The sequence below is a fragment of the Myotis yumanensis genome, unplaced genomic scaffold (genome assembly GCF_028538775.1).
Source record: "Myotis yumanensis isolate MYYU_CA2020_CCGP unplaced genomic scaffold, mMyoYum1.0.hap1 SCAF_6, whole genome shotgun sequence".
Lineage (NCBI taxonomy): Eukaryota > Metazoa > Chordata > Mammalia > Chiroptera > Vespertilionidae > Myotis > Myotis yumanensis.
In genome coordinates, this window is record NW_027223757.1 from 12,421,171 (window position 1) to 12,441,446 (window position 20,276).

The window sequence follows — 20,276 nt, forward strand, 5'->3', positions numbered from 1 at the left end:
CTGATATGGTGGGTGCTTCTTTTCAATTGGGGGTTACTGACCTACTTAAAGTCCAAGTACAGAAACTCAGTAATTCCTCCAAGAAGAAATTATCTTTTTGCTTCAGTGTAGTGAGAGGTTAATGTAAAATAGACCATTTTTGCATAATAAAGAAGATCTGTTATTCTAGTATATGTTTACATTTAGCTTAAACAGAGTTCTTTAAAACAGCCCATTCTCTCATTTGTTTCTAAAACAAACAAAAACCATGAGGATTTTTAATTAGCAGGGGAGGGTCCCTGCAGCCCAGCCAGCGTGACTCAGTGGTTGAGCATCGACTATGAACCTGGAGGTCACGGTTCAATTCCCAGTCAGGGTACATGCAGGGGTTGTGGGCTTGATCCCCAGTAGAGGGTGTATAGGAGGCAGCCCATCAATGATTCTCTCTCATCACTGATGTTTCTATTTCTCTCTCCCTCCCCCTTTCTCTCTGAAATCGATGAAGATATAGTTTTTTAAAAAATATTTCCATAGAATGTCTGAAAATCTAAGAAAACTTTAATACCCAGCTCTACAGAAGAGGATTTCTAGTAATCATTCCATGAGATACAGAACTCTTATCACCATTTCTACACTGTTTGGAGAGCATTTTCCATCCTTTAAATCTTTTGCCCCCTCTTCCTTGGAATCCAACGGGATTTGGGGCAGGGACAGAAGAACCTTCCAGCTGCTCCAGAGGCTCCTTGCTCCAGGCTTCAGTCCAGGAGGCTGACACATGTTCCCCTGCCACTACCACCCACTTCCAAGGATCCAGGGGTTTTCTGATTTTGAAGTTTGAAAGCCAGCATGCAGTTGATTAGGAACTTCAAAAAGTATACCTTTAGTCCTTTGGGACAGGCTGGGAACAGTCCAGTGTTGTTCCCCTCAGCTCCTAAAGCTGGGATAGACATTTCCTGATCACCATCTCTGTCTAAATGCAAGCCATTCAGCAGCTCTAAGCAAGCTGCCTTTAAGAATATGGGGCAGAATTATCCAATAGTCTAAAACTGTGTTTTCTAATATAGGAGCTACTAGCCCACGTGTGGGTATTTATGGTATTTACATTTAAATTAAATAAAATTAACTGGAACTTAAAAAATTCAATTCCTCAGTCTTGCTAGCCACAGTTCAAATGCTCAACAGCAGTGTAGCTACTGTACTACGTAGAGCAGATACCGGACATTTTCATTATCACAGAAAAATCTGGACAGTGCAGATTTAAAACGTTTGTTTGTTATAAACTAAAAGAGTAAACACCTAAAGCTAGAGGCAATTATATGATGGCAGCAAGTTTCTGGTGAGAAAGGAAGTATGATTGGTTAGCATAAACCTAGTTGAAGTATAAAACAGATGGTACATTTAGAAAAGTAATAAAATATTTTACTTATGAGTAATACTAATTCTTCACTTACTAAAAATGATCATAATAGAAAAACTAAGTTAGTGATTTACTACCTACTGAAGATCCATAATGTACAAAACCATATAAAACAGAATAACGTGAAAACAGAAACCTAAAATATAAATGCTACACTGCTGTTGAGCATTTGAACTGTGGCTAGCAAGACTGAGGAATTGAATTTTTTAAGTTCTGAAAACAGAAACATAACCTTTGCACTTTGGCAATTGTATAATTGCAGTTTCACCCTCCTCAGGGAACCATCGGCCCATTCCCCACAGATCACTGGGGAAAGGGGCCCAACCAAAGGGAGAAAGATGCATGTGCAGTGAAGCTGGGGTGGCTAAGGAATGTTAATTTACAAAGAGCTAAGGAAGGTGACTGTCAGTCACACCTGGGAACAGAGATCCTTGGCCAGAATAGGCGGGGCCACTGCAAGCCCAGGAAAATGTGGAAACACACAATCCCCTAAACAAAGGAGCTTGTGCTCTTGGCTCTTGGCTCTCTTGCATTCGTCCATGTAGCCCAATAGACAAATGGACTGATGGACTGCAACAGGGAACACAAACCAAGCTAGCCTGATGCTGGACTGGATACTGCTCCATTGAAGCCACAGCTACACTCCTTCCTTGGTCCAACAAAGAGAAATGGGACCTCAGAAACTCAGGGGTTTGATTCACAGAAATGAAGCTTTCTATAACACCTCATCCTCTGGTGTGAGTCTCAGAAAATTCCTTGTCTTGGGATGTCGCAAGAAGCCCATCCCCATGAGCAACAGATGGGAACGTGGAGCTCTCCCCACACATGATAAAGGCACTGAGGTTTACTGTAACTCATTTTTGCAAAATGCCTGCGGTTATGAGCTCTTCTACATGGCAGGTATCTGAGCTCTTACTGTGGCTCAAATTACCTCCAATAACAGCAAGCAACAAAAATCACTGTGGCTGGGGAAATGATCTCTTGGGTCTCCTCACTATTTCAAAAGTAATTTTATGAAGTGGTAAATGTTATAGGAAATTCTCAAAAAAGTTTATTCATGAAACAGTCATTGAGTGCCTACTAATGTGAAAATTTGCATTTATCCAGAGGCCGCTGAAGTAAATGCCAAGGGCAGGAGGTCTATATTGTGTTTCAGTTTACGTGAATGCAAGTATATGCTGATATATATATATATATATATATATATATGATTTACTGTGAGTCTTAATTGGTTAAATGGGTGAAATGTGAGGAGATGATTTTTAGGTTGAGGGAAGGAGCTAGGGTAGTAATGACATAGGAGGTTACTCTAGATTGTAGAGGACAACACAGAGAAACTAAGAAAGAAACCAAGAAGGTCAGTATGGCTGAGCCAAATGCAGCAGCCAGGGAATAAGGTGACTATGGGATGAAGCCAGATAAAGTTTATTGAAGCTATGACTTTGACTTTGACTTTGAGACTGAGGATATGGGATTAGTCACTGTTTTGACTTTACTGACATATGTAGAGATAATTATATATCTTTTATGGACCTTTTATTGATGGATTGGAAAAGGAGAGACTGAAGGTGAATAAACCATCTACAGCAGCTTAGAGTAGATTAATTCTGAGATAACTTGAGTAGGACCAGGGTTTGGGCCACAGAGATTAAGTAAATGCTAGTTGCATTGACTACAGCAGTTTATGAAATAAGTGTCTAGGAAAGAGAAGGGCTATTAAACATTGTTTAAAAATTAAGCAATAATTAGAAATTTGGGTTTTAATAATATTAGAGTTACTATGTATGACTTTATTTGTTATATTTTACCTTTATTGATTTTTAAAATCATAAAACAAATGCTTATTATAGACATTCAAACAATATCTAAGTAGAGTATATAACATTAAAAAGAAAGTCTTTGCTCGTCCTTACCCCCAATAACTCCTAATTCTAGTCCCTAAAGGGAACCACTATCATTAAAATTTTGTATTGATTTTTTTAAGATCTTTTGATCTTTTTATAAAATATGTATTATTAGTATGAGCTACTGGTCATAATATGCTCTTTATACTTAACCTTATAATTGGGGACATCTTTTGAGTTTTCACCATGGATGACAGTTCATGATCCTCAGGGACAGTCTTTAGACAAATTTTCATCCTAGTAGAATTATAGAAGTAGCAGCTAATAAACATAATCATTCGACTGACTTACCCTAATTAAAAAATGTCATACACCACAATTACCATCTGTAATATACACTTCTTTTCTTTTTTAAGTATCATTTAATTACTTCAGAAGAGTAGCTAAGCTGAGGTAAGACACAGTGCTCCTCAGTTTATTATCGGCATATGAATTTTCTTTAATATAATGTGACTTACGACACTTGTAAAGCGGCATTTATTTCCTTGAGTAGCTCGTTAGTCTTATTAAAATCTGCCCGCATGATATTTTTCTCTCTGAGGTAGTCTGCTGTCATGACATCCAGCTCTTTCTCAAGTCTCTTGTTTAAATCTTGTTCATGCAACCTGTTTAATTTATTTTTGGTTAAGAAAATGTTATTCTCAAGTCAAGCTTTCAAACTTTCTATATTCTACCAGATTTGAAATGGCTTTAGGTACAATATATAGGAAACTAATGGAAATAACCTAAAGTAAGTTACTCACTTTAATCTTCCAGCTTGTTAAAGTTGTCTCCTTTAATGCTTTTTGAAATAACATTTTAAAAGGATTTTAGTTAATTTTATACAATTGCCAAAGTGGATGAATGCATATACATCATTCAAAAGATAACATTTCATCTACGTTTTAGATTATAACATAGTCAACAAGGTCAAAAGTGGTCTTCAATATCTTATTAGAAGACAGTCTAGCCGAAACCGGTTTGGCTCAGTGGATAGAGCGTCGGCCTGCGGACTAAAGGGTCCCGGGTTCGATTCCGGTCAAGGGCATGTACCTGGGTTGCGGGCACATCCCCAGTGGGAGATGTGCAGGAGGCAGCTGGTCGATGTTTCTCTCTCATCGATGTTTCTAACTCTCTATCTCTCTCCCTTCCTCTCTGTGAAAAATCAATAAAATATATATTAAAAAAAAAAAAAAGAAGACAGTCTAGTCATAAAAATAGGCCTGTATTGCTAAATACCATCACAACAGTCTGTCAGATAACACTGCAAATTCATCCTGATATAATAATGGCATACATACCTCATCTGCTGGTTAGATTCACTTCGTATTCTGAGAATTTCTTTCCCTTTAAATTCCAATTCTTTGGTTAGGGCACTTATATTTTCATGAAGGTGTTGTACCTCCTTATCCAAGTCAGAGATGTGATGCTCTCTGTGCCTTAATTCATCTTGTAGATCTGTTATTCTGCACAACTGCTCCTTACTCTGCAAAATGCAAATAATTCTTAAAAGTTTTCTACATATTTGCTTTCTGTTTTTATCTGAGGCAAAGAAAATGGAACACTGGAATGTCAAATGTAACACATCTGGCATTACTTCAAAAGCAAACTGCTGAAATGAGAACATGTCAGGGCCTCTTCTCTTTCCATATTTATAAGTGTTTATATGCCTACAGCTTCAATAATGTCAGAGCTACAAGAGACCCAAAAGACCATAAAAGCACATTTCCCTCATTTTACGGATGAGCAGACTAAAATCCAAGAGATGATTTGTCCAAGGAAGATTTATAATCAATGGCAGAGCTGAAGTTAGAACACAGGGCTCTCACATACTAAACAAGTTATGTGGTCTACAATAAGATGCTGGCACCATTGTCATTCAACCTAAAAAGGACCCACATCTATGGAGGCCATCCCAACACACATACACACATATCCCATGGCTTAGAAAGCAGACTATGTCCAAAGGCCACTGAAGTAAATGCAGTTATCTTGTCTGAAAGAGAAATTTCCTTCTGTTTTTTTAGAAGTCAGTTTTCTAAAGTTCTACAGGCCTAGCTAGACATTGTTGATTTCAATGTTAGCAGCCCACTTGAAGAAAATATAACTTCCATCCATGATTATAAGGTGCTCATTTAATACTTTCTAGTAATGAAAAGAAAATTTAGGCTGGTCATTTAACATAGCTGAAGACTAATAAAGTAAAAGTCATAAGTCTAATCTACACTAATAAAAGAGAAAGATGCAAATTAACCATACCTTCACAACGCCCACCAGCCAATTAGGAGTGAGTATACAAATTAACCCAACAAAGATGTTGGGTTAATTTGCATACGCAGGCGCCAAGTGGCCAAGAGCGTTCCTCACCACCCCAGCTGCTCTGGGACTCTGGGCAGTGTAGGAAGGCAGAAAGGCGGCTCCGGGCCAGAGCGAAGGTGGTGCTGGCAGCCAGGGGAAGGAAGGCCCATTCTTGCACGAATCTTCGTGCATCAGGCCTCTATTCCTATATAATAAAAGGATAATATGCAAATCGACTAACCGGTGGAACGACTGGTCGCTATGACGTGCACTGACCACCAGGAGGCAGACGCTCAGCGCAGTAGATGCCTCCTGGTGGTCAGTGTGCTCCCACAGGCTGAGCGCTGCTCAGCCAGAAGCCCTAAGCCAGGCTCACAGCTGGCAAGCGTAGCGGCAGTGGCAGGAGCCTCTCCCACCTCTGCAGCAGTGCTAAGGATGTCTGACTGCCAGCTTAGGCCCACTACCCACAGGTAGTGGGCCTAAGCTGTCAGTTGGACATCCCCCAAGGGCTCCTGGACTGTGAGAGGGTGCAGGCTGGGCTGAGGGACCCCCTCCAAGTGCACGAATTTCATGCACTGGGCCTCTAGTAAACCAATAATAGCCTTCATCGCACTCTCTAGAAAATCTAGATAGTAAATAATAATAACTTAAAAATACTAATTATAAATTACTTTTCAGAAAATTGTGAACCTTCAAATCTACTCACATTTAAGAAATAATCACAGAACAGAATGCTTTCTCTACCTGTCTCCTGCTGATGTCTATGCTTCTCTCTAACTCCATTTTAGCAGCTGCCAATTCTTGGTGATGATTATGCCATAACAAATCAATTGCAGCTGCATGTTGATGGTTTAGTTCTGAACGTAAAGAAGCTGGAATCCAAGGATAAAAAGAGGTTTAGCATATTTAAAAAAATATTACAGATACATATATTTTAAAAAAATTGTGATTTCATGTTAAATTTTTAAGTAGAAGAATGTGCAAATTAATATGACAAGATTATAACCCATTCAGAATACCAAGCATCGCCTTTCCTTCATCTTCTAATTCAAACCGAAGAGTCTGGAGTTCCTGCTCCATTTCTACCCGGAAGCCCTCCATTGACTCTCTGTGTGCATCTTTTAATGACTGAAGCTCTGCAGAATGTTTTTGTTGTAAATGATTTTCAAGAGCCTACAATAGTAGAAAGATATTCAAATTATTATGTTAGACTACAGGAAGAAAACTGCAAATAAAAATAAAATAATTACCAAACCCAATTATTACTTAAGAAAAACAAGGCATTTTTAATTCATTTACCAGAAAATTAAATAAAAGATAATCACCATTAAAACATAAATTACTAGAGCCACTATAAACAATAAACTAATCGTCATGAAACTAGTTTGACTCAATATATTGTGTTTGCATTGGAATATGGACTCTCGCCCTAAAGCAGCTTTCAATAAAGACATTTCTAAAGCTGCTAACAGGTGTGACCCACCTGAAATCAATGAATAATTCTTCTTTCAGATTTAGAAAAAACAAGATGAGGGTATTAACATGAAAAAAACTTCTGATCAGGAAAGAAGAGATGGGGGCGCTTATGAATATCAAATATTGTGTAGCTACCTCCTATAGTCCTTCTTTATGACTGCACTTGTGAACAGAAGCAAAGGCTCTGAGAAGAGGTTGCTGAAAAAGGAAACCAAAGCTTTTTGTGTGATTTGTTTCAAAAGCCTAACCAGAGAGAACAGACTGCATGTGGCTAAGACTAAGGAGGTATATGGCCACAGGGGAAAAGACAGAACTCAGGTACTTCAGGTTTAGAGTGAACGGTGCCAGGAGGGGTTTATCTGACTGTAACCTGTCACATGAAAGGTTTCTGGGAAAGATACTGTATTATAACTAGGGCAGCATTTCTTTAATCATTATTCTAAAATGCTGTTTTTACAAATTAGTATTTGGCTACTTTTGTACACTATTTTAAAAAGTGTTTTTATTTCTGAAAAATAAAACATCGCTGAATAGGGTAAAATACGGGACTTTTAGTTTAGACAACATTACTTGGGTAGCTTGGCTACCTAATGATCAACGATAAAATTGCAGATTCTGATTTCTTTTAAAAATGATTAGTTTTGAAAGGACTGAATGTGTAAAATTAAAGTACTAATATGAGAGCTTTTGTGTTATTCCAATTCAAAAATGGCATTCAAGGAATAGATTACTTAGCAATGCAATAGGCCTCATTTTTAACCAAAGGAATTTCCTTGACCAGATCAAGAGACTTCATCTTACTGTATTAAGTGAACTGTTTTTAAAAGGATGGAACTTTCTTGTTTTAATTTCTTTATAACATACCTGTTCTTATATAATAGTGCCTGCTCCCACATAAAGATTTAAGAGACAACTTATATCTGTAATGATTATAGATATTGAAAATTATTATTAGTAAAACTGTATTTGTCTATCAATCTTTATCTTAATTACCATAAGGTCCTTAGGAGAAACTGGAAAATACAATGTTAAGAAATAAACTATACCAAAATTAATCACAGTAAGACTACGTCAAACTATAATTTTAACAAAGAACTGAGTAATGGATATGGGGAGATTCTATATGCATACATCTACTTGATTTAAATATCTCCTGAATGATTTGTTTATATCACTATTTTTCATATAGCCTTTGGGCTGTACATAGGGGATTGCGCTATTTTTAAATGTCTGTAATTTCACTGTGAGTTTTGTACATTTTTTCATAAGTGTGAGGAAAAAAATATATAAATTATTTGGAATACATGCCTTTTGAAGATCCAGCCTGAAAGAGAAACACTACAAATTTGATGAAAGACTACTGTCATTTCAAGATAGTATTAAGTGATTATAGTGGTTACAGCTCAGTCAGACCATGCTGAACTTATTTAATCACTGTTAGCTCTATAACAAACCAGATGGACTAGTAATCTCATCATGAACTTGGCAATGTAATGGAAAACAGATATAATATATAGGCCCTAGTCTAACTTGTCTGTGATAGTGTGTAACTACTGTATATGTTTAAACACTGTGACCCCTACAGGAAGTCATATACTAGAAAACACCTTGAAATAAAGCCACACACAGTTTCCTCGAGTTAAAACACTGGTAAGAATGTGAAGGCTAATTATTATTAGGCTGCTGGACTTCATTTGAATAGACGTCACATTAATCTTACTCTTTGTTCCTTTTCCTTTTCTTCTTCCATAGTTTGAAACGCAAGGACGTGTGCTTCCTTTAAAGACTTGTGTCTCTGTTGATGTTGTTCCTCTAATTCTTCAAGCTCTTGTGTCAGTCGCTGTCGTTCTTGTGTGAACTGGGCTTGCAGTTGCTGCAAAGAAGTCTGGGACTGGGAAAGCTGCAGCTCCAGGTTCTGTTTCAGCAGAGAGATCTATGCCACAGGATGGGACACGGTGAAGAAGAAACACAAGGCACATTTCACAAACCGCTAATCGAAGGGGGGAAGCATTTCAATGATATTCATTGTAGTAAAACAACTGCCTTAAGAAAATGCCTTAAAATGTTTACCATATGTCATAGGTATTTAATCTTTAGGTAGTACCGCTTTCAATTCTATTTTTTAGTCGTTATCCTAAAAATAGAATTTAGTGACATTAAGTTTGTAGACCAAAGAACACTGCAGCTCACATTTAGAAATACAATGAACACCTATGTTGTATTGCAATAAATATTCACAATATGAAATTAAAACAAAAGACAACTACTGTATTTAGATTATAGTCACTTCAAAGAGATAGTATGAAAAGTTAAACTGCTTATTTGTGAGGTAGTAATGTTGAGTTGTTTGGACTGTGGGCTCTGAGTTAAAATTCTAGCCTCACCACTGGCTAGTACAGTGGGGCCTTGACTTACGAGTGTCCCGACTAATGAGTTCTTCGAGATATGAGCCCGATTTTTTGCTTTGAGTTGAGTTGCGAGCTAAAATTCGGGTTACGAGCCAGCTTCAGATACCCCACCGCTAGTTTGCGCAGCGAACATCACAGTGATTTGACATACGAGTAATTTGAGTTACGAGCTCCTTCACGGAACGAATTAAACTCGTAAGTCAAGGCCCCACTGTATCAACACCTCTATGTGAGAATGAAGTATGTTACTATGCGTAGTTCACTTAGAACAGCTCCTGGAATGTAGTAAGTGCTCAATAAATGTTAGCTAAAATGATTTGAGGATTAAAAAGCTACTCTTGAAAAGATTTATCAGCTCATAATTTAGAATCCTTGTTTAAAAAAAGATTTTTGAGTTTTTATTTAACTCAAAAACCTTGCAAACCTTCAAGCTTTTTAAAAATCATAACCATCCCACAATCCTCTAGTTCAGTGATGGCAAACCTATGACACGCGTGTCAGAGGTGACACGCAAACTCATTTTTTTTGGTTGATTTTTCTTTGTTAAATGGCATTTAAATATATAAAATAAAAATCAAAAACATAAGTCTTTGTTTTACTATGGTTGCAAATATCAAAAAATTTCTATATGTGACACAGCACCAGAGTTAAGTTAGGGTTTTTCAAAATGCTGATATGCCAAGCTCAAAAGGTTCGCCATCACTGCTCTAGTTATACCCTTATAATAATGACAGGTGCCTTTATTTCACTATTGAAAACTGATTTGTTACTCCTTTTGAAAACAGATATCAGCCTCAATGTCTGCATTGCTTCTGGGTGTCTTAAAATACTTAAAATTAAGTCCTTTTTAAAAGATAAAGACACGAAATATGTGTATAAATATATATGCATACTTCCCCTATACAGGAACTACATAGCCATATTCTAACAGAAGTCTAATCTAAGGGGAGCTGAGGGGAAAGGGATAAAAGTTGTCAAATGTAGTAACTTACGACACTATGTGTGTTCATATGCAAGTAAAACAGCTCCTGTGACCAGGAAAGCCAATGGGAAGAGGAAGCTTCATAGTGAGCTTTTGTAAAAGGGAAAAGACTCATTTGAGTGATGAAAGGCAGATGTAGGCTGCCTCCCAATTCACAGAGGAAGGCACTGGCAAAGGAAGAGGAAGGGTGGAGAATCACTAGAGATGCAAAATAAGAAAGGAGGAACTGGAAGACAGAAAGGTCAGAGGCAAGCAGCAGGAAATGGTCAGAGGCTACAGCGACGTTGGGTGGATAACCTAACGTCCGGCAGGGTTTGCGACAAAGTTCTAAATCGGGCTTAGTTGTAAAGGTTAGCACACGCTGTTATGAAGACAGTCAAGCACGGGTGAGAAATGACACAGCTGACATGGATGTCCAATCCGTTTCAATGTATTCCCAAAGGAGTGACTGCCTACTGAAAGTTACATGAATTCTGCTTAATGATTCCTACACAAACCCAAGGTTTCGGAGGTTACTTCATGTGATTGGAACCTGGTGGAACTGCAGCGCTCTGACTCCTTTAAGTGGCAGGAGCACCCATGATTTACAGACGGAGATAAACCCTGCAAGTGTGAAAACGGCAGGAGAATGTCACAGCACAGCTCAGGCCACATTTGGAACTAGGAACCTAAGACAAATTATACTCTCTGATTTCTCACCATTTTATGCAAAGAAGATCAGGATGAAATGAGCAGTAAGGACAACCCAGAAAGAAAAAAATAATAAATCACAAAATGGTAAAAGGCAACAAAAATGTGTGTTTGTGAACACTGATATGTAACTAGCAGTCATTTTCTTCTCAGCGAGCTGGTTCTTGAAATAGAGAAGGAATCAACCCACTGTCTTCCCCAAATCAACTCTAGTCCCAGACCTAGCATGGGAACTCACGTGACTGCCATGTGACAACTTGTCAGAACACGTGTAAGGAAAAGACTATGTTGCATGGAAAAAAAAGGATTGGTAATCAAAGCCATTACCTGGCCCTTGTCCAAGTGAGGACTAAAACCCACCCAGCGGAACAACTGCTCACCAAGCTGTCCGCCCTGGTAGGCATGTGTCCACCCAAAGAGAATGGGCATGTATTTCTGATGTGCACATAGGCACCACCATATGGGCTAGCAGTGGCCCTGGATCCTGTCCTCCAATTAAGTGTGCACTTAGGTTAGTAAGAAACGAATCAGTTCCCAGCAGTGCCTCTTAATTCAGCAATACCTCCTTCAAAAGTTCACACATCAAAAAGAGCTCCCATGTTAATTTGACTACAATTTGACTCACAGTTGAACTATTTAAGGATGAAACTTATGAAGAAATATGACATTTAAAATGAATGAAATACAGTGATGTAATAGTTATACATTTAAAATCTAACACTCTCTCAAACCTCACCAGCTTAAATAAAATACATTTAAATATTTAAATATACTTAAATATTTTACATCATAATATACTTTACCTTGAAAGGACTCCAAAGAAATATTTTTCATTTTAGAATATATGATTAATCTTTGTCTCTATACTCAAGAAAATATAAAGCATGTACAAAAAGACATTATCATGCAATTTAGTGTTCAAATATACTTAGTTTAGATATTTTATATTAACTTTGAAAACACACCAAAGTAATATTCAGGCTATCTAAAATCTTCGGATTCATGCTCAAGACAGTAACATGAACTAGATGCAGAAAGCTTTTATCATGCAATGCAGCATCAAAATTTATTTTGTTATTCTTACAAATAAGTTAGTCGAATTGCATCAAATTGACAGCCTTTATTCAGCATGAAAATGACATGAACTTTAAAAGACAAATAATGAGCAAAGCAATGTCAAATGAACTAATGTTTAACAGGTGAGTATACTTAATGGAAATATACATTAATATAAAACTTCACTAATTCAAAATAAAAGAGAACAAAGATGGATTTTACATTCAATAGTTTGGGCAATCTTAATCAATAGGTTTGTGACAGAATTATAGAAAGGCATTTGTTGAATAAATGAATGAGAAATAGCAATTGCTTCAAATTACATATTTAAAGTCTGAAGTATGTGGTATTAGTCCTTATACATTTGTTATAATTTTAAAATTTAATACTTTTTATTTTGTTAATTTTAAATAAACCAAAAAGAATCCTTATTTCAGAAAAAATTTTAATCCTCATTTTAAAAATTCTTGCCACAGCAGTTTAGATATGAATTATATAACACTAGAGGCCTGGTGTACAAAAATTTGTGCACTTGGGGCGGGTGGGGGGGTTCCCTCAGCCCGGCCTATGCCCTCTTGCAGTCTGGGACCCCTCGGAGGATGTCCACCTGCTGGCTTAGGCCCACTCCCTGGGGGGATCGGGCCCAAGCTGGCAGTCAGACATCCCTCTGGCAGCCTGGAAGCCCTCAGGGGATGTCCATTTACCAGCAGGGAGCAGACCTAAGCTGCAGTTGGACATCCTTAGTGCTGCTGAGGAGGCGGGAGAGGCTCCCATCACCACTGCTGTGCTGGCAGCCATCAGCCTGGCTTGTGGCTGAGCAGAGCTCCCCCTATGGGAGCACACTGACCACCAGGTGACAGCTCCTGCATTGAGCATCTGCCCCCTGATGGTCAGTGTGTGTCATAGTGACCAGTCATCCCCAGTCATTCTACTGTTAGGGTCAATTTGCATATTACCCTTTTATTATATAGGATACTGACTGATCAACAGGTACCAGATACTTTGCAAACAATTTTAAAGGCCAAACTGCACTGATAGTAAGCTCTACCTTTTGATTTCTACCACTTAAAATACTGTTGTTTTCTGAAAATAAGATATTGTAAAAATTTCAAAAGGAAAAATTAAAATAAAAAAACATGGACATATTTTTTGAAGAAAGGAAAGCTTGACCTATTTCCTACAGATCAGTTTCATAAGGAGTCTGTGCCTCAACAATGGTGCTCAAAGAGCTCCTTGAAAACAGCAATGGAAACATCAAACCTGAGGTACTGGATATGCCAGGATGTCAATATGGGGCCTGGCATTAATTACCTATAATATTTGGTTGTTGATGCACTGTTGGTGGTTTTTGTCCCTCCCAAAATATCATCTTGTTACATAAATGAAAGAATACAAAAAATATACAAACAATTTGTCCTCAAAACAAAGCAGTTTGTGAGGTAATAAATGTAATCTGTGGTTCTCAAACCTGTCTGTGTATCAGAATCATCTCTGTAGATTTGAATAAGTATATTTGCCCAGGCCCTGACCCCTTGATATTCTGATTTACAGGGTCTAGAATTGGGCCCAGGCCACCTGACATATTTTTATTCTATATTACCAATGTAGTAAGTATTCATTGTGAAAAAATTTTAAAAATATAGGAGTTATAAAATAAAAGGGAAAGCCTCTTTCATTTCCTTTCCTTGCCAAATCCCAACCCCTAAGGGCAACCAGATACAATGACTTCTCTCTCTCTTGCTAGAATTGCCTGTTTTGTTTTCTTTCACTGATTTTACTAAATCACGTGCAAGTGACTGGACGATTTTCACCAAATGTAGAGAAGACATCTGTCGTGATGTGTCAAAACAGTGGCTACATCTTACACACAAAAGTTACCTTGGGGTCCCAGGGCACAACTCAGGAGAACAGTGAGTGCTTAACATCCAAAGTAGCTGAGACAGACCCACGGGTTGCAGAATGGGGCAGACACGCCAATGTGCATTGCACAGAGGAATAAAGACGATGTCAAATGTAAAACCATGAGGTGTCCTGACCTGCAGGTGTTGTTATGTGATGGAGTGGCTTTTCACACACCCAACTCTATGTAACTTTCTCCAAGATGAATATATGCATGGATTTATCTAACAATGGTTAATGATTTTTCCATTAGGGAAGCCAGTGAGTTTGTGGTTTTACAGGTTGCTTTTTCCCGTCACAGTGGAATAAAAAGTACACATATCCACAATAATCAGGTATACCCCATCCTTTTCAATGACTACACAGAATTTCTAGTGTAAACACTGTTCCTTGCCTCCCCAAGAGCCAATCTCCCCCTTTCCTTTCTCCCCAGTTAGCTGACTTGAGTTTTAGGGATTGAATAGAAATCCCTATCTTAAAGAAGGTAAGAAAGTCACAGAAATCTAATTACAAGGACATGCCAACCTGTTTTAGTTAATAAGGTAAAGGAAGTATGGGAGACTTGGGGAAAAGACGTCCTGATCAAAGTTTAAAAAGCACCTAAGGAGAGCCTCTTGCATAAGCACAGTTGGTCAGGACATGATGGCAGGAGTTGGAGCAGCCATGTTGCCCCTATGACACGGCAAACTTAAGGTCAAAAAGCTAACACAGTGTGCATGGCAATGTGGAAGAACAGAAAATACCTGAGTTCTGAACTAAATATCTTAACAACCACTGTCAACTTGGTGCTCTGCTGTTTGTAGTCAAATGCATCCTAACAGACATAATTCCAGAATATAATACACACAAATTACTTTAATCCTTCTTGATGGAAGTTTGGATCATCTCACCTAGTTTTGCTGTTATAAATCTCTCTCTCTCTCTCTCCTCCCTCTCTCTCTCTCTCTCTCTCTCTCTCTCTCTCTCTCTCTCTCTCTCTCACACACACACACACACACACACACACGTACATCCCCCCAGATAAAAAACCAAACAGTTCAATTTCTGATCAGGGCACATGCTCAGGAGTGTGGGTGTGTGTGGGAGGCAACCTATTGATGTTTCTCTCTCTCTCTCTCTCTCTCTCTCTCTCTCTCTCTCCCCCCATCTCCCTTCCTCTCTCTCTAAAATTAATTTTAAAAGTCTATTGATACTAATTTTTCAAAAAATAAACTAGTTAACAAAAGAAGAAATACATTTATTTCCAATTCTATGATAGTCAACTAGTTAATAGTTTTTCAAAAACATTACTGTATCTTATAAAGTAAATATTAAAATAATGAATTTTATGTGTGAGATGTGAAATCTTGCTTGGCTTTATAACAAAATATAAGCTTACTAATACAATGCGGTAGATGTATGCACATACACAGAGAATGGCTTAAAGTTAGAAGCTTTTATTACCCATATACAAAAAACATCTTATTGAAAAAAAAGTGCATTTTTGTATAAGTTTAAGCTCTAAAGCAGTGATGATGTTTATGCAAAATCAAAAGTGCAACATGCCCTTGTGTACAAACTGTAAGTGCCGCTCACTTACATTGTTGATAGATTTATGCAAAGCTTCACCCAGAGAGTGCCGCTATGAAGAAAAGATCACAGGAATAAAGGGAAACATTCAGAAACCAACTCAGTGAAAGAAAGAGGGGGTAAGAGGGAGAGCAAAGCACAGAACATTCATTATAACGTACTCAAGGAAAAGTAAGTTGAAAACAGTTCTGAGAAAGAAATTAGACAAAAAGGAATTTAAGACTTACAGTATAAATTATCTGTTGTCTTTTAAAACAGTGTCTGATATTTGTGGGCTGGCAGACTTACCTATGCAAAATATCAAAGGCTGGTACATTTAACCAGAGTTCAATTTTAAAGTTGATGGTTATTGAAGGAACTACAAGGCCTCCCAAAAATCTACAATCTATTGCTTCAAAGCATTACACTCAGTATTGATGTTGATTCATGAAGGATTTCTCTGAAGAGAAATGAGCAGATGAGAACTGATACACTAACTTGATTGACTACATAATTTGGGGGCCAGAAAACAAATAAGAGATTATCATTGAAAATGTGAAGGTGAATAGTAAGCTGGTTTTGTACTGGGGGAAAGAAAAAAGAGATTCCCTCATATCTTTTCAATCCTATTATCTAGGACATATCTGGGAAATTTATTTACCATTTGGGTTCGTTTTACAGAAGTTCACTGAAATTCTGAGTGAAAAACCACTGGAAAAAACACTAGGCACTCTCTCTACCCCCAAATATGGAAAAAAATGTGAATTCTGTTTCAACTGCTTTACTTTTTTGCCCTTCAAAATACAAAATAACATTAAAAATTTTTATTACTAATATAAACAGAAAAGTTCCTGTAAAATGGTGTTTTCTTTGGACAATAATCAAATTTTCAGACAGAACATGATTATCTTTTTTCCTGTAATGTGATTTATTCCTTGGCGTGTCACAAAGTAAAGCCAGGTTTTATTTGGTAAATAATTTTTTACTAATAACTTAACTAACATATTCTAGGATAGTTTACTGGAGTTGACAAAAATAACTTGAGAAAAAGATTAACTTTCTATTTGATTACTCCATAACTTCTCAATCTAAACTTTCTCACACTTTTATACATATTAACTATATTAATTTTATTTTTACTTTTTTCTTATTCTTTCTCATACTATTAATATTCTTCACATACTAATGAGACCCTTAACTTTCCAGACTTCATAAAACTTAAAAAAAATCTGAAAGATTTTTAGTTATAGTTTTATACCTCTTTGTAGTTCTCAGAACTGATGTCCCAGTGTTAGAAGTTCATCTAAAATGTATAGCACTTGCTTATGAAGTATATTTTATTTTTCACTCTTTAAGGTATCATGATACAAAATTATACGTGTTGTTGAAGATTCCTGAATGAATTGGAAAATTAACCAGTGTGACAAATCAGAGTGGCATGCCAGGTCTTCCCTTAGGGATTTTAGAATTTATACAACAGAAGTATACTTGAATCTAAATTCAAATGGTCAACTACCTCTGTCACCATACAGGTGCAGGCCTTGGAACTATCTAAACCAGTGATGGAGAACTTTTTGAGCTCAGTGTGTCAGCATTTTGAAAAACCCTAACTTAACTCTGGTGCTGTGTCACATATAGAAATTTTTTGATATTTGCAACCATAGTGAAACAAAGATTTATATTTTTGATATTTATTTTATATATTTAAATGCCATTTAACAAAAATCAATCAAAAAAATAGTTCGCGTGTCACCGCTGACACGCGTCACAGGGTCGCCATCACTGATCTAAACCAAAAGGCATGGTCCCTAAGCTTTGACCTGGGGTGACTTACATCACAGACCTCGCAGCGGCAATCAGGAAAGGTACAACTAGTGCTGTTGGGTGGCAATACCGTTAATAGTTAACACATAAATGAAGTAAGTTTATAATTCATTTTAAAAATATTTACTAGAACAGTACTATATTCCAGGAAATATCATAAGCAGAGTGAGGAAACAATTGAAAAACAGTAAAACAAATACACAAAAACAAATAAGAAAAATAAAGTTCATGATAAATATATATATATATATATATATATATTTTTTTTTTTTTTTTTTTAAGGTTTCTGTGATAGGAAATGACTGGAGGTGATACTGGGTTGATGGCAGACAGATGTTTTTAAAGAAGTGACAATAAACTTGGAATTAATGAAGGAGCCAGACACAAAATGAGATGATCTTGGGAGAAGAGCATATGGGCAAATGGATCAGCACCAACATCGCATGTGCGTATGTGCGAGCCACGGTGCTGTTTGTGAGGCTGAAATGAGATGGGAGGTATCTGCAGGGGCAAGTTGGCTTCAGGTCTTGTTGGAAAATGAAGGAGTCGGAATAAGAGCCTTAATTCAATGGTGTGCCCTGAGAGAATTCTGAGCAGGAGAATGGCACGATCTGATTTACATCATAAAAGATCACTTTGGCCCAGCCAGTGTGGCTCAGTGGTTGAGCTTCTACCTATAAACCAGGAGGTCATGGTTAGATTCCCCATCAGGGCACATGCCTGGGTTGTGGGCTCAATCCCCAGTGTGGGGCGTGTAGGAGGCAGCCGATCAATGATTCTCCGTCATCATTGATGTTTCTACCTCTCTTTTCCCCTCTCTCTTTCTCTCTGAAATCAATAAAAATACATTTTTTAAAAAAAAATTTTTTTAAAGATCACTGAGTTCTGTGAGAAAAGTGAACTTGGGGAGGTCAGGTAGGAGGCCATTATATCAGGACTTGGACTAGTGTCTGCTAAGGGAATTGGAAGTGGAGGGAGCTGGATATGTTTTGGAGGTAGAATAAAGAGGACTGACAGATTATGGAAGAGGTAAAAAAATTATAAATTAAGGATGACTCTTCATTTTTTGTTTTGAGCAACAAGCTGTGCCAAGAAGTGAAGATGCTGGGATGATCGATGGAGGGTGAAAATCAATACTTCTGAGTCAGACATGCGAAGGCTGAGATGCCTATTAGCCAACCAAGTGATTCTGAGTTCAGGATAAGAGGTCAAGGCTGGAGGTTTAACTTTATAAGCCACTGACATATAGATGGTATTTAAACCACAAGACTGGATGATGTCACCCTAAGTGTTTAAAAGAATACTGGATGAACTAAAAAATCTATATGCAAATATATTATTTGGCAAGCATTCTACATGAATGAGACCCATGTTCATAAAAAACTGATGCCCTATATAATAGTCAATTTGTTTTAAAGCATCTTAAGCTTCTTGTTAATTTTTCACTCAGTCCCCCAACTCCCCCCGCCCTGCATCTGTCAACCATCAGTCTGTTCTCTGTATCTACGAGTCTGCTCTATGTCATTTGTTCATTTATTTTGTTCTTTAGATTTCACATATAAGTGAATCATATGGTATTTGTTGTTCTCTGTCTAATTTCACTTAGCATAATACCCTCTAGATTCAACCATGCTGTAGCAAATACAGTAGTAAGATTTTATTCTTTTTTATGGCTGAGTAATATTCCATTGTATATAATATGTACTACAGCTCTTTTTACCCCCTTGTCTATTGATGGACACTTTAATAATTATGTATGGTGCCAGGAGCATACTTGAAATATTGGGGGGATCACTTTGTAAAGTATACGACTGTATAACCACTCTGTTGTACACCTGAAACTAAAACAAAATAATATCAAATGCCAACTATAATTGAAAAATAACATTTAAAAGAAAAGAAAAATAACAAAATACAGTGAACTAACACACAATGTTGTATAATATGTCCATAGCTAGAGAATGACAAGGAAAATAGAACTTTATAATATACAGACTCTTAACTACCTGGTTTAAGAGATCTTCTACTTTCTTCTGCCATGAATCTCTGGCTGCATTTTTCTCACGCTCTTTTAACTGAAAAAGTTGAGACATTGCTGACTTCTTATCCTCTTCATGTTGAAGTCTTAGCTCTTCACGAAGTTTAGAACACTCTTGTCTAGAATAAAACAAATGCATTTCCTTTATAAAGAGACTTATTTATCTCAATAACTGTAGTGTAGTTGTTCACATGTTTCCTAAGTAATGAATCCTCCTCAAAAGTCAACTCAGAATAGGAGTTGATTATTGTATAGTTAGGGACTAGAAGGTAAATTGGTAACTTACCCAAGATCATGGGTTTATCAGTTTATCTGTGGCAGAATAGGTACTAGAACAAATAAAGTCTTCTGACTTCAGGTTAGTACTCTTTCTATTTTATATTCAAGGAAATGAAATCAAAAAACAGCAATCTGTATTCAAGCAGGAAAAAAAAATTCCAATTTCTCTGCATCTAATCGTGGGGAAAACTCATTGAAAATGCCGCTACTACGTCTTTAACAGGAAGACAGTATAAGCCACAGAGAAAAACATTTTCTGCACATCTGCATTGATGAGCTTACATTAAGGAGTAAAAACTGTACCTAAGATTTTCAGTCCATTTGATTTCTAGGTCCTGGGCCATTTTGTCCACTCTGAGCGTCTCCTCTCCCTTCAGGGCAGCCAGTGTTTCTTCATGCTGTTGCCTTTCTCGGTCTCGCTCACTCTGAGGAACAAAAACTCTTCAGTAAAGACTAGTCTCCAAAAGCCAAGTCACTGCTGGTTATTTCAAATCAGCAG

The 20,276-nt window shown here is 37.2% G+C and overlaps 1 protein-coding gene across 14 annotated transcripts in view; it reads right to left on the minus strand.

The window, feature by feature from the left end:
* Window positions 1–20,276, minus strand: part of FAM184A (family with sequence similarity 184 member A) — a 78,458-nt gene that overhangs the window by 11,084 nt on the left and 47,098 nt on the right. For 7 of the 14 annotated variants that reach the window (XM_070417570.1, XM_070417574.1, XM_070417567.1 and 4 more), the window contains exons 8-16: window positions 20,081–20,202; window positions 19,467–19,617; window positions 15,668–15,709; window positions 8,774–8,986; window positions 6,597–6,750; window positions 6,322–6,449; window positions 4,581–4,765; window positions 3,759–3,905; window positions 3,454–3,537 (exon numbers count right to left, since the gene is read on the minus strand). In XM_070417570.1, the coding sequence (XP_070273671.1) occupies window positions 3,454–3,537; window positions 3,759–3,905; window positions 4,581–4,765; window positions 6,322–6,449; window positions 6,597–6,750; window positions 8,774–8,986; window positions 15,668–15,709; window positions 19,467–19,617; window positions 20,081–20,202 (1,226 nt within the window). The remainder of the gene's footprint in view (window positions 1–3,453; window positions 3,538–3,758; window positions 3,906–4,580; window positions 4,766–6,321; window positions 6,450–6,596; window positions 6,751–8,773; window positions 8,987–15,667; window positions 15,710–19,466; window positions 19,618–20,080; window positions 20,203–20,276) is intronic. The other 7 variants (XM_070417569.1, XM_070417568.1, XM_070417579.1 and 4 more) reach the window with 5 other exon arrangements.